General features: G+C 36.8%; 2 protein-coding genes across 3 annotated transcripts in view; both read right to left on the bottom strand.

Moving 5' to 3' along the window:
- Nucleotides 1–909: 909 nt before the first annotated feature.
- On the bottom strand, nt 910–4,023 carry cln8 (CLN8 transmembrane ER and ERGIC protein). Its single transcript, XM_084393232.1, has 4 exons — nt 3,851–4,023; nt 3,330–3,561; nt 2,857–3,216; nt 910–1,722 (listed from the first exon to the last, which is right to left on the bottom strand). The coding sequence occupies exons 2-4, from the start codon at nt 3,516–3,518 to the stop codon at nt 1,402–1,404; spliced, it is 870 nt and encodes a 289-aa protein (XP_084249358.1). The 5' UTR covers nt 3,519–3,561; nt 3,851–4,023; the 3' UTR covers nt 910–1,401.
- Nucleotides 4,024–4,603: 580 nt separating this feature from the next.
- dlgap2a (discs, large homolog-associated protein 2a) overlaps nt 4,604–14,294 on the bottom strand; it is a 116,359-nt gene continuing 106,668 nt past the window's right edge. For both annotated transcript variants that reach the window (XM_084393143.1, XM_084393142.1), the window contains 5 exons: nt 13,367–13,452; nt 12,770–13,224; nt 11,343–11,434; nt 9,303–9,455; nt 4,604–8,364 (listed from right to left, as the gene is read on the bottom strand). In XM_084393143.1, the coding sequence (XP_084249269.1) occupies nt 8,164–8,364; nt 9,303–9,455; nt 11,343–11,434; nt 12,770–13,224; nt 13,367–13,452 (987 nt within the window). In that variant the 3' untranslated portion in view covers nt 4,604–8,163. The remainder of the gene's footprint in view (nt 8,365–9,302; nt 9,456–11,342; nt 11,435–12,769; nt 13,225–13,366; nt 13,453–14,294) is intronic.

The following is a 14,294-nucleotide window of genomic DNA, read 5'->3' as shown; positions in this document are numbered from 1 at the left end:
CACAACACCCTGAGCTGATACAGAGGTACAGCGGTTTCCTTCATTCATATCTGGCAGTAGCATTGTATGTATACATGCACATACATTTGACACTATCATGTTTTGCCTTGTCTGTTGTATTTGCTTGAAATATGCTGTATAATCATTTTTTGCTCTTTAGCACCTTCTAACGAAAAAAAGAAAAAGACAAAAAAGGAAGTATCAAGTTTAACCAAAAACACATACACTGAGGAACTCTAGATCAATATCTAGTCCTCAAAATGAAATAAAACAACTCTTTTCCATCCCTTATCCTTCCCTGGTACGCACGTACACACACATTCCTTCCTACAAAGATAATTCAGTCAGTCTGAACAAACCCTATTTATGGAGAACACAAAGAGTTTAGTCAAACATCCACAAATTCTCACTAAACGCAGCCTACAGCCATTGAACAACACCAAAGCACTCTCTGAAAGAATAATCCTTAGAAAAAAAAAAAAAAAAAAGTCTGATGGCTTTGAACTGAAGTTTCCAAAGCAGACACTGAGTGACATTTAGTGAAGTAGAGAGTGGTTGAGTTGACAGATCATATTTGGTCATGATGCAGTTGCGATTTTCTTCATCATAAGACGATGAATTTCTGGGAGTAACAAATACGAGCCTATCAGATCTCCTGTACTGCACCTACTGCCAATGTACAAGGAGATAAGAGACTCAAACACACGTACAGTAAGAGGCTTTTTCAGGACGCCCACCTCAACTCAAACAGGAAGTAAGCTGCATGAAACAAGTTGCATGAAACAGATCTCATATTTACAGGCCCATAGAAGTCTCCTTGAAACATGCATCAGAATTGTAATACTTTTTTAAAAGTTTTTTAAATAGTTAGGCCTAATAATAAAATGAATAAAAATAAATACAATTTTAATTGTCATTATTTACTCACCTTCATGTTGTTACAAACATGTATGACTTTCTTTGTTCTGTAAAACACAAAAGATGACATGACAAGGCTTTTTGGTCCATAAAATAAAAGTCCACTTGAGGTGTTGTTTTGAACCCCATTGACTTACATTGTACAGACAAAAAGAGTTCCACAGAAGAAAGCAAGTCATCCAGGTTTGGAACGACATGACGTTGATATAATGATGACAGAATTTTCATTTTTGGGTGAATCCTTTAAATAAAGAAACTTTACCAATCGTGCAATCTGTGTGCACACGTTGTAGTGGTTAGTGTAGTTGTAAGTTGTAGTAGTAAGTGCTAAACCTAAAGCTCTTAAACAAACCTTCAAACAATACACACTAAAAGCAACACAACTGCACAAAATTGCCTAATATCTCTCTGCTCCCATCTGACGTTTATAGCTGCAGTCTTCCTCAGACTGTATTTCCCATAAGGCCGTGATCTTGGCAGTAATCAGCTGGCATGGGGTTTGTGTCGTGCCTGGTCTTGGATTGGTCTGTTCTCTGGTGCGGGCATGTTGTCAAAGTTCCAGTCCACAGGATTGAGAAGCTGCAGGGTTTTCTTATGCATCCAAATGGGGTTGAGGAAGAACGTGAGCAGGAAGAGACCTATGAAGAACAGAAACCTCTCAACCAGAGGGATGTGTGTGTTGAGCTCCTCCGAGTGATTCCAACATACCCACCACATGTAGTAGGACAGAACCATCCGGCAGTGGAACATGTGTATCATTATCCACTGGTTAGCTTTCCAGAACAGAGTTTTGGACCAGCCCGCCTTAGCAAAGAAGAGAAGGAATGTGAGAATTAATTTATAACCAAGTTCAAAACAGGGTCTTATTAATTCAAATGTGGTTTATTCATAATTCGCTTAACAGGGGGAATTATCTGAATCACTGAGCTCTAATAATCGAAAAAAATCTAAAATCTAAACTCGCTGTAGTTCATCCAAAACTAAAATTGTCATCATTTACTCACCCTCACACCTGTATGCCTTTCTTTCTTTTGTGGAACATAAAAGAAGATATTTTGTAGAAAGTTTCATTCATTTTTGTCCATACAATGAAAGTCAATAGGGTCCAAAACAACTTTTATTGTATGGATTTTTTAATTATTATTATTTTTCTAAATCCACAGAAACTCATACAAATTAATAACAACATGAGGGTAAGTAAATGACTGAATTTTCTTTTTTGGGTGAACTGTCCCTTTAAGTCACTCAGCAAGAGTGTCTTCAAACTGTTGATCCATCAAGACAATAGTTGACTTGAAAAAGAAAACGTATAGATAATATACTATCCCTTGCGCCAATGAAGAGAATGCAATGCATATTTATGTTACGAGTCCAGAGACTAGGTCTAGACATTTTTTCCTTTAACTTCTTCGCCGTCTTTTTAGAATGCTGTGTCACGCACGAGACTCTGCAAGACGCAAGGCGATAAGTTCACAGCTGTTCACACCATCACAGCTTTCCTGAAGACATTGATTAGCTTGTTCAGGTGTTTGATTAGGGTTGGAGTTAAACTCTGCAGGACCGAAGTTGCCCATCCCTTGTCTAGCACCTACAACACCTCAAATGGCTAAAACTTATCAGCGAAAAAGAAAACAAGTTCCTCTTTTTAAGAACAGTGTACAAATATTGCAGAACTATAAAGGTGTTCTCAGCAACCAAGCATGATAAATTGTTGAGTAGAGGAAGAAAAACATGTTTCCTCCCAGACCAAAATAGAAGTGAAACTGCCCAACAGGTGAGAAAGCAGAGGCGTTTCATAAGATCACTACAGTCTTCAGACAAACAGTTTTTTTGCTCCTTTGCTCACAAAAATGTTCCCTGCACGAACATTATCAATTAACAAATTGCACTAAATCTCACAAACTGAAAAAATATTTGCTCTTGACTGTTGCGTCTCACCTTAAGCAGCATCCAGGAGATGCAGGTGAAGGGTGTGCTCATCTCCATCAGCAGGGTTATCATAGGCAAGAAATGACCCACCCAGTCCCACACAACCACCCCAACAAACCCTGACAGGGCAAAGAAGTGGTGCACAGCTAACGGCAGATCGAAGGACCGGAACACCGCGTTTGACCCATGAACGGCCACATTTTCGAACAGAAAAAAGCCAGTAGCGGACAGCACGTTGAACCATGACCAGTCCTCCTGTCCGAGAACCTTATCAGAAAAGACAGCGGAGTCCTCCATGAGCGCTCGAAGCCCTGCCACCATGCTTTGGATGCCAAACGCAGCCCGTGTCGCAGCCAGATCCCAGAAGACCTTGAAGCAAAGATAAAGATTGTAATGTTAGGAAAATAATCCAAATGGCAGAATCAACAAAAACTGAATCTTTTATGAAAAGCCAACCATTACATTAACATATTAATGGGCACCTTTTCTTTGGCTGACAATGAGCAGTAGGTGCGAAACAGCAGTTTAGACAGGATGTGACAGAGGATGAAGATGAAGGTGTAGAAGATGAAGCTCAGGCAGATGATTTTCAGTCGAATGTCCATGGAGGAGTAGTCCATGCTTAAGTTGTGACCCGAGGACAGTATTAAGTTATCTGGCTGGGAAGACATTACTCAGATTTCACAGTCAGATCCTATGGAACCAATTACTAATCTAGAAAGAGAAAAAACAATAATTACATTATACAGACACACCCTCTGTCCCATTTATCTGCATTACTCACAAAGAGAAACTGCTCTGCCCTTTAATGCCGTATGAAACCAAATCTTGACCTTAAACACCATGTGGAGTAAAAAGTAGATGGTGGAGACTTAACATCATTCACATGTTCAGTCTGCTCTCAGATGTATGCTTTCTACAGCTCATTTTACTAACTAAACATCTTTTCGACGTTACAAGTTTCTGCTTAGTCTGTTGTTTTTAGAAGTGTGTTTGTTCTTACCTCTTGTAGACGAAATAATGCCCAAGAAACTCATTCTTTCCTGCGTATGAAAGAGTTAAACTAATAATGTTTTGTTTTGACACGAGCTCTACAAAAACATTGCTTACATTCCTTCACCGGCGTTCTCACACTGTCTGCCTCACATTCAAACGCCCCATATACCGACAGACATCACGTGACACCATCTAGTCACATGACTATAAACGCTGCTCTGTCGCCGTCTGCTGGCAGGAAAACGCAGAAATAGAAGTGCGATTTTTAATAATTTATTTTATTTTCCAGTATGAATTAGGCTACCCATAAACATTCAAGGATTTTTTTCTTCCAGAAACATTAAATTAATAAATGTTAAATTAAAGTGTCACTTACGTATGTTTCATTTTGATTGTATTAACTTTAAATGTAAATACTTTCCCCAATTTTAAATATATTTACATATATTATATAGTTAATACATTCAAATTAATATTTCAATATTTATTTTTATTAAGTAAAAAAAATTACGGTGGAAATTGTGTAGTGCTGTATTGCAAATCTCTTTGATGGATGTATTGCTTTGAACTTCGATTTTTTATTTATTTATTTATTTTTACTCAGATCAGGGTTTAAATTTAAGTTTTGTCAAAACCGCTAATAAAACAACTCTGAGACAATTCTGTTAGGAAAAGTTAAAATCATTGTGTTGATAATGTTTTGTTGTGTTAAAGTAATTCAGTTAATTCAAGACAATCCGCATTTCCTCATTTCCTTCAAAAATTTAATGACTGAATTATTTACAATGTATGATCATAGCAATAATCAAGTCATGAAAAGAAACACAAATAATCCAGATGACCAAGAAAAAAAAGTCAAATTCGTAACACAAATTAATAACACAATTTAAACGTTTCATGAATACATACAAAATAAAATAAACTGATAAATGTAACAATAAACAACATTCAAAAAAGGGATTTGGAAAAGCAATGAAGCAGAAAAACCCACATTCAGCATCAGAATGGTGCATGCCACCCAAAGAAACTCAACTCAACCAATAAGGAAGAGCAGAAAAAAAGTTTTGCTTCAACAAAGGATCAATTATGTATTTATATTATATATATATATATATATAACTATTTATATAATTCTGTACAAATAATGAATATTTGGTATTATATTCACCCTTCATATAGATATGATATACAGTTTAATAAATTAAAATATTCTCAGCTAAACAACTACCTTTTTCATTTGTTATTTTCACTAAGATTTTATAATCTTTTCACATTCTGAGATCCAGGATTAGTCCAGTCCCAAGAAGAAGAAACCAAGAACTGGGGCATCTCAGTCCGCGCCGGTACCAAAGGCCCGTTGGCTGTTTTTCAAATACTGTGGTTCGGAGGGTAAATCATTTTGAATGAATCATTTCTTTTTGATAAATACTGACATACTGTATGATTTAGATGGAAATAAATGAAGCAAATGTACAAATGAGTAGCGTAAATGTACATGAGGTTAAACAAGATGACCACCCAGTGCAACCCTGTTGAGGAAAATATGGCCATCATACAAACAAATCAACATTTGATAACTGACTCCACTGTTTTAAAAGGTGGGGAAAGTGAGCATTTATTCTTCCAGGTGGTTTATTAAAGATCAGCTCACCATAACGCTTTCAGACTGTCATGATGAAACATGGGGAAGATGGTGTGTGTGTGAGGATCTATAAACAGCAGAAGCTGTTCTAACATGTGGCACATAAGCATATTTGGCATATAAACACTGCCTGCATTACTGGCATGTTTGCATATTGATAATTGAGCAGGTTAATCAGAAAGGACAGCTGCCACACTGCAGGACCGGATAATCAACCATGATTACTCATGATGTAGAGAAAAAAAGAAAAGTACCATAAAACATGATTTAAAATAATCATCTCCGAATCCATTCACTTCGCCATAATGAAAAATTAAATATCATATAATCAGGATGAACAAACAATGACCTTGAACTATATCTTAAGCAAACTTTAACAAGTAAAATATATTGCTCATTGTTAGCTCATGTCAGTTAATGCATTAACTAATGTTAACAAATGAGACCTTATTTTAAAGTGTAACCCATCAGTTTAGAGTGTATTTCAACAGTCTTGACTAGTTTGTAAGGCCAGGAAAGCGTCAGCAATGACCTTTGGATTTCTGTAAACGCTGAGGGCCACGAGTCACACTACAAAGCCGTAATTTGCCCAGAACTTGTTTCAAATAATGACCGGCAAAATAATCGATCAAAACTTTTGTTGGTGTAAAATGAGAGCTAGTACACTGTATCGTGACTTTAGATGCAATTGACAACTGAAACGTTGTGTTTTGGCTCACGTTTCGAGAAAATCCTCTAACGTGAAGTCATCTTCCTCGATTACAAGCCTCTCTTGGATGAAATGCTGTAATTGTGTTTGAACGCAGAGAAATTAAAAGAAAATATTTGCTCCTAAAGGAAAGCTCTTCTCAAGGTCATCTCGTGATGGAAATTGAGAATATAAAGCTACAAGGAATTCGTGTGGAAGTTATCAAACTAATCTCCTCTAATCTTTGGCCTCTTCGCCTTTTACGACGCCAAGGCAAAAACCACAGAAAGTGGGGGAATTAGTTTGACATTTGAAATGAAATGTGACCGTGCTTGATAGACAGTCCATTTCTGTAATGATATGTTGTGGATAAAATATGGCAATTAAAAAAAAAAAGTGTTACAGCTGAACTGCTGGATGTTTAAGCAGAAACTAAAATCTCAGGAACAGAAAGTGAATGAAACCTACGTTTTAAAACAAATTCAATGATTGTATAACAATCCAAAGCAGCATTGACCTTCATCCTCCTGTGTACTGAAGACACCTGTTCGGACAAATGCCATCAAATAGACTCAAGAACAGTTCTACTTTGATTATAGAGTTAAATTGAACTTATCATTCTGCACACTCTCACAGATGTGTGGTATTTGGACTGCAGGCAGTCTAATAGATAAAACATACTGTATATCACCAACCGCCAAGCCATCTAGATAATTATGGGAACACCCGACGTCTCCTTCAACCGAGACAGAATCATTGATTCTCTGTCAAGACATACAGAAAGAACATAAAAAGAAGTTTTTTTGTTTTTTTTTGCGCAGAACATGGGTCAGATGCTTGATAACAGCATATGGAGAGAAAAATGGTTCAGTAAAAATAAATGCAAACTGATGAATGACCATGTGAGGCATGAAAACATTCAGAGACCTGAAACCATAAATCGATAGTCTCACAAAACCTTGCAATTCAACTGCAACAATATCTTTTAGAACTTCATTTCCCTTGGAAATACATACAAACATACATTTAGAAGAAGAAAGTGCAAAAATGCATTTTTGAACCTTTACATTGTTGAATTTAGGGTTTAAGCAATTGCACCCAAAATCCTACAGTAATTCCTCTAGAATGACATAAACCATAAACATCAAATATGTAGTAGTGTGACAGCTGTATATTATATATCAGTAAGTAGGAGAATAATAAAAACGAATCTCTAATCTCTCTGACAGTGTAAACCCTCAGGCTGAGATTTAAGTTTGCCCATAACAGTGTGACCAACAATGTTTTTTAAAAGGCTGTGATTGTGACTGTCCGCTCTGGCCTACGGCTTCAGTCTAAAATGTATGATTGAGGTATTTCAGCACTGGCACTTACATAAATGCTCACAAGAGAGTTCATGAGAAAAATACTATGAGAGAGAAGAAAAAAAAAAAAAAAAAAAAATACAAAGATAAAGAGAGAGAGAGAGAGAAATGAAATGTAACCATGGAAATATAAAGCTACAAAACTTGAATGGATGGAACCAGATGGAACCGGACCTAAAGACTTTTCTTCAGGTTTCTTCATTTAATGAAAATAAATAAATTGTTTAGATTTGAGGCGTAAAAATGCCATTTTTGCCATTTTGAAAGTGCTAAATGGATGTCATAAAGACAAAGGGATCATCAGATTGGACTTGATATTCCGCTGTGATTAAAGCTTAAATCTAAAGTTTTGCTTTATCAAGCAATGTCATTTTCACGTGGGTCTACAATTGCGATATGTTGTGCAATATGTTTATTTTGGTGAAGTATGTTTCCCTAAAAAGGATAAACTTCACATGGATGTTTTAGGCAGTTCTGAAACAAGTTACAAAACCCTTTTGACACTTTTGACAGGTACGAAACCCTTGTTTCTTTTGATTCGCTTGATGAATGTATTGTGATAGTTCGAACTGGCTCTGTTACTGAGAATGATGATGATGGTATTATAAAGGTGTTCCCTGTGACTCTCAGAGTCGTGTTTGGGCCTCCGGTATATAGATCTCGATGCTGTCGGCCCGCTCTGATGCTGAGTTTTGGCGGAATGAAGCTGCGCGTTTGGCCGCCATTAGGCGTCGTCGTGCCTCCAGTCTCTGACGATCAGGGAGATCCAAAGATTTTTCCCTCGTCACACTCTTACGCAATGTCTTCTTTGGTACTGGCGGCGGGAGCTGGAACAACAGCAAATAATATCCGAACACAAGATATGAATGTACAAATAAATGTGTGTCGGGTAATATCTGCAGCAGACTAGAGATACAGATACATTACATATTTGATTTAATTAATAAACTATACACTACTGTTCAAAAGTTTGCACCAAGACTGCAAACTGAAATATTGTGGGGGGGGGTTTACCCTTTAAAACAACTGTTTTCTATTTTAATATATTTTAAAATGTAAAAGCGTCATCATCTCTCTGTAAACTTCAAAAACGCGAATCTTTGAAAATGGTGAGGGCATTGGCACGCGCGTTTGAATGCGTATGTGCGTAGGCGCGTAGTCTTTCTTAACAAAATGACATTGCCAATTACTTGTCTGGGATGCATAATACAGCATACAGTTTTATTTTATAAATATTCACTTTAATTTTGAACCCTGATCATTGGACTTTAATATAGCGTTACAATCATATACCCCTTAGAACACTTGGAATATATGAGACGTGTAGCATCGGACCATTTTGTGATACTTTTGTGTCTTTTTTAAAAGCTTGATGCTGGTCGCTATTCACTGCCATTATATGGACGAGTGTGAGTGGAACATTGTTTTTTAATTTCTCCTATTGTGTTCTGAAAAAGAAAGAACATCATACTGCATTTAAACAACACTAGAGTGAGTAAATTATGACTTAATTCTAATTTTAGGGTGAACTACCCCTTTAATATATATTTTTGGAAACTGTGATTTAAAAAACTTAGGATTCTTTGATGACTAGAAAGCTAAATATTTTTTGTAACATAATTAATGTAAATATCAAAAAATCTTACTGACCCCAAACTTTTGAACAGTAGTATATATGCCAATAAAACATTTTTTATCAGTACAATCAGAAGCATGAAATTAGGTTTGGTGACCATCAAAAGCCCTTTAACCAATCAGTTCTCACCTTCTTCACAGGACTCTCAATAAGCCTCCAATCGTTGGACTTGATCTTCTGCAGCTCATTGAATTTGGAGGTAACATCATCGATGGAGAGCTGCAGCAGGTCCCAGAACCCGGCCAGGTCCTGAGAGGTGGGCCGAGGCATGGCACTGGGGTCCTGCAACAAAAAGTTGACATAAAAATATTTATACAAATAGTTAAATATAACAATAAATAATAATAAACTGAAAAATACTTTTTTAAATAAAAAAAATTGCCAAATACTTTTCCTTATCCATTTGCTGATGGAGTTTGCATGAGTGAACTGCATAATGACATTTTTTTTAACTCAAGTTATAAATGTATAAACAAAAGCATTTGGCAAATACATAAAAGAAAACTAATTTTAAAATGCTTTATTAAATGCCATTTAAACATGGCATTTATCAAATTATTATGTATTGTTCTGTGAAATTTTATTTTTAATATGAATTTAAACAAATGTAACATGGTAATTTAATTATTTACATTTTTATTTACAATTAAATGCTTTGATAATAGATTTCTTCATTTTAAATTTGTAACACTTTAGATCACTAGTTGCTTATGAGCATGCATATTACTTGTATATTGGCTGTTTATTAGTACTTATAAAGCACATATTAATGCCTCATTCTGCATGACCATATTCTATATCCCTTAACCCTACCCCATACCTAAACAACCACTACAGCAACTACCTTACTTACTATCAAACTATTATAACGAGGGCTTGGAGCCAGAGGGGCGTAAGTGGCATTTTGGGCGAATATGAGTTCTTAATATCAAAATAAAGGTCTTGATGAACTCTATCCAATGGTGCCAAAAAGCCTAAACCTATCTGAGATCAAACTGTATTGAATAAAGCAACAAAACAATAAAGATCTACACAAAAGTGTGAGTAATGTTTGGAGCCAGAAGGGATGAAAAGAATGAATTCATGAACTCATGAATTGCCAATCAGAAGTGTGTTTAGCAAGTTCAGTGACTTTTATTACAGTCTGTACTGTTCAGCAGATGCCCAGAATGGAAAAGTGAAATGAGATTATTATTTTTTTTTATTAATGAATGAGTTAAATGAAAATTAATTACTTGTTCAAGTGTTATTCGAGTGTTAATTATTCAATCAATTCCCCTTTTGACCAATTATTTTCTGCATTGTTCAGCAGATACGTCCAATATGTCCATAGAAGACTTGGAAATGTTTGGTGCAAAAAAGGCGTATCTGACGTTTTTGCCATATTTTTTTGATTTTTAAATGTTTTAGAACATGTTTATTGTGTTAATATGCCATACGTTTATTACTTAAACACTCATTCACTTAAGTATCCCTGTGGTTGCAACGTTTGTGGTTTAAGGTTAATAATACAGGTGATTGAAGTGTGGTCAAAATTTTGTTTTGCCTCTCCTGTAAAGTTTGTCAAAAGCCACTTACGCCCCTCTGGCTCCAAGCCCTAAGTTTATTGAGGGAAAATAGTGAATATGTGTTCCATAATCTAAAGTGTTTCCTTCACTTTTAAGTGGCACATCTAATCCTCCACAGATTGCACAGCTTTATAATGTGTACATATTTCAGGGCTGAAAACTGTAAGAGCTTGAAGTCAGGCTGGAGTGTTACCATTTTTATTTGATGCAATGACTACATTTGTTGTTATTTCATAAATCTGTATGTGGCCTAATCAACCACTGTGAATGTATGCCACTGAAGAGAGTATTTTATTCAGGAGAATTTAGGTTGTTTTCTAAAACATTGCTCTACTTTGTATGCCACAGTACTTGGTCATTTATGTTCTCTGCATGCCTGGCTCAGATCAGCTGATGTACTGTTGTGTATCATATCTAATAAATATGACAGCAGAACAAAAGGCCGTCAAGTACACCACAATTACTCCAGCACAGACAGCCCCCGTGGAAGTGCAGTGGTGCGTCGTGGGAAGAGCTGCCGTGAGTACAAAGCGCAGCACAATAACATAAATAGAACACAAACTCATGTACAAATTGGCATATGTGCACTGATGTTACTTACTAGGTTCTGCTGGCAAAGCCAATAAAATTGCTGGAATTTCTGGGACATCAAGAGCTGTGCGCTTCCTACAGCACTCCGGATCTTCCCCAGGACTAATACACAAACAGGGAAAGAGATATAAATATTTAATAATCATGAGAGTTATTGAAAATCTCACACATTTATACAGTTATTAATAGATTTCATAAAGTGTCTGACTGTACACTCATATACCGGCGAACTTGCACATGATCATGCATATGTTTCTGCTAGAAAGCAGAAAAAGAATTCATGAAGGAAAAAAATACATGTACACAACTGTTCAAAAGTTAGGGGTCAGTAAGATTTGATAGATAATACTTTTAGATAATACTTGTATTTAGCAGGGATGCATTAAATTGATTAAAACTGACAGTGAAGACATTTATAGTGTAAAAGATTTCTATTTCAAATAAATGCTGTTCTTCAGAGTCCTAAAAAATTTTTTTATCATGGTTTACATAAAATATTAAGCAGCACAACTGAAATGTTTCTCGAGCACCAAATCAGCATATTAGAATGATTTGAGTAATGATGCTGAAAATTCAGCTTTGCCATCAAAGGAATAAATGACATTTTAAACTATATTAAAATAGTTTTTATATTAAAAATGTTTTTAACATATATTTTTTTACAAAATAAGCCAATCTTGGTTGGCGTAAGAGACGTCTTTCAAAAACATTTAACAAAAACTGACCACAAACTTCTGAAAGACAGTGTACTACATTTGCTGTTTTCAAGTTTAAGTGCTGTAGGTAACAAGAAAGTTGTTGCTTATGGAGAAATTGTACTTAACACCCAATTAAATGGTCTTCATGGATTTTAAACCAGCTTAACCTAGTTTGTTGGTGTTAGCTGGTCTCGCAGTCTTGGGTACTTTTCAGCTGGTCAGCGAAACCAGCAAAACACAAACTGGAAAGCCATGTTAAACCATCTGAGATCAGTAAACCAGCTTTTTCAACAGGGTCAAAGTACAATGGGAACATGACAGATGCAGTGTGTAGTAATTGTGACTGCCAAGAAGCAAGCTCTTCTTCAAATTCAATAATCTGAAAGTATGTGAATATTCTCATAAACTCCACAACACAAGTGATTCACACTTTCACACTCATACTCCAATGCATTCTTACGCATTGATTTCTGTGCATTGTCTCTCTCAGTCTGTTGTTCAGAGTCTCAGCGCTGCTCTGAGCTCTTTGCCATGGAAACTTGACAGATGTTGACAGAAATAATTGCTCACATGGCAGCACTCTCAGTGTGAGGCTCTAATAACCTGGAGCTCTGCAAAAGCGTTTCATGGTTAAATGTGACACTTCTTTGGATTCATACCTGACACTTTGAAACCTGGAGCCAAACTCTCCCCCAAACAAATATTATAATATAAAGATTTAACGGCTCTGTTAACTCACTTTCCTCTGACATATCGTTCTCTTCTGCCTCTCCCTCCAGCTCTTTGCACCACCCCTCCATCTTTTTCGTCTCCGTGTGCAGCAGCTGCATGAACCAGCTTCCGTCCCTCCTGCAAGAGGGCGACGCTCTTCCCGAATCCGAAGGTTGGGGCGGCGTCACTGTAACCGCCACGGTGGCGACAGGTTCCCGTGACGAGGGCTCCAGCCAGGGCTCGGGGCTACGCTGGGGACTCGGAGGCTCCGTGGGGGTGCGGTAGTCCTCACGGTAGCTGAAGAGACCCTGGGTGCGGACGGTCCGTACGGCGCCGTACTGCGTAGGGGTGCTGGGCTCGCTGTGACGCTGGAAACCTCCACCAAACTGAAGACCTTTATCCTCCATCAAAGGAAAACCCTCCAACTCCAGATCAGCCTGAACGGCGGCGGTGACACTGTTGGACCGCTTAAATCGGCCCTGTCTGTATAAGAGAGAAAGATCTCAAATGAGACAGTATTTCACACTCAGAGACAACAACATTTCACACTCAGCTAGTACTTCAGCGGATCGCACCTCACAAACCCTTCAGACATAGAGATAAAACAGATGTGCTCTGTATTTACCGTCTCTCGTCTTCCACTTGAATCCCAACAGACTGATACTCTCGAGAGCCTTTGCTTTCACACTCAGAATCAGTCGCTGCTTCCACCTACAATGACAAAACAGACCTTTAACTGATGATTATTGACCATGTTCATGTCCATCACAAATTATTTGATTAGCATTACTATTGTGATCTATAAATTGTGCAGAATTTGTTGCATCATAACATTTTTGTTCATTAAATCCTCAAACTAGTATTTCAAAGTTTACATCAAATTTTTAATTCTGTATTTATAATTTAGTGTCAGACTTTTGCATCCCATTGTATGTGCACATGAATGGGGTAGCCACTGATCCTAAAATTGTAAGTTCAATCCTAAGTCACGAACCAGTGCAACCTGCTAATGCAAAAAATAACAGCTCAGTGTGATATACCAGGCTGAGTCTATAGAAACTTAGAGATAAAAACTGCACACCCACATAGTTTCAAGTCCACAAGTAACTCAATAAATAATGCATAATGTGCTATCCAAACATTTCAAAAAGAGTAGGAGAGGCTCATTTTTAAATAATTGTATTCATTATGTAATCTGGCATAATAAATGAGAAGGTTTTAAACATTGATTTAGTGAAAAATTCTCTTTCAAGTACAAAAAAATGCCCCATGCCCAGTCAAGAGCCACTGAGGAAGCTGGTGGAAACTCAAGCCAGGAGGTAATAAACTATGAGAAATTCACTAAACTCTTGAGAAACTTAGAGTGACTGTTTTGTTTAGTCAAGGGAACCGTAGGTCCAAACAACTGCAGCACAGACAACATATTTGAAATAATTGTGTCTGTGTGTGTGTGTGTGTACATATACATTTACAGTACGCTATATATTGCCTATGTAAGGATGCATTCAATTGAGACTAAAGACTTTTAAATTGATACAAAAAAAGGGCCAAGT

This window comes from Rutilus rutilus (genome assembly GCF_951802725.1).
Source record: "Rutilus rutilus genome assembly, chromosome: 21".
NCBI classification, from domain to species: domain Eukaryota; kingdom Metazoa; phylum Chordata; class Actinopteri; order Cypriniformes; family Leuciscidae; genus Rutilus; species Rutilus rutilus.
The sequence above is the reverse complement of the archived record's forward strand: the minus strand, read 5'-3'. Positions and strand labels throughout refer to the sequence as shown.

Excerpts from the sequence above, each read along its gene's own strand:
- cln8 (XM_084393232.1), bottom strand. The coding sequence starts at position 3,518 with ATGTCTTCCCAGCCAGATAACTTAATACTGTCCTCGGGTCACAACTTA. Across the intron at positions 3,217-3,329 it reads CATTGTCAGCCAAAGAAAAG|GTCTTCTGGGATCTGGCTGC; the intron begins GTGCCCATTAAT and ends CTTTGCTTCAAG. Across the intron at positions 1,723-2,856 it reads TCTCCTGGATGCTGCTTAAG|GCGGGCTGGTCCAAAACTCT; the intron begins GTGAGACGCAAC and ends TTCTTTGCTAAG.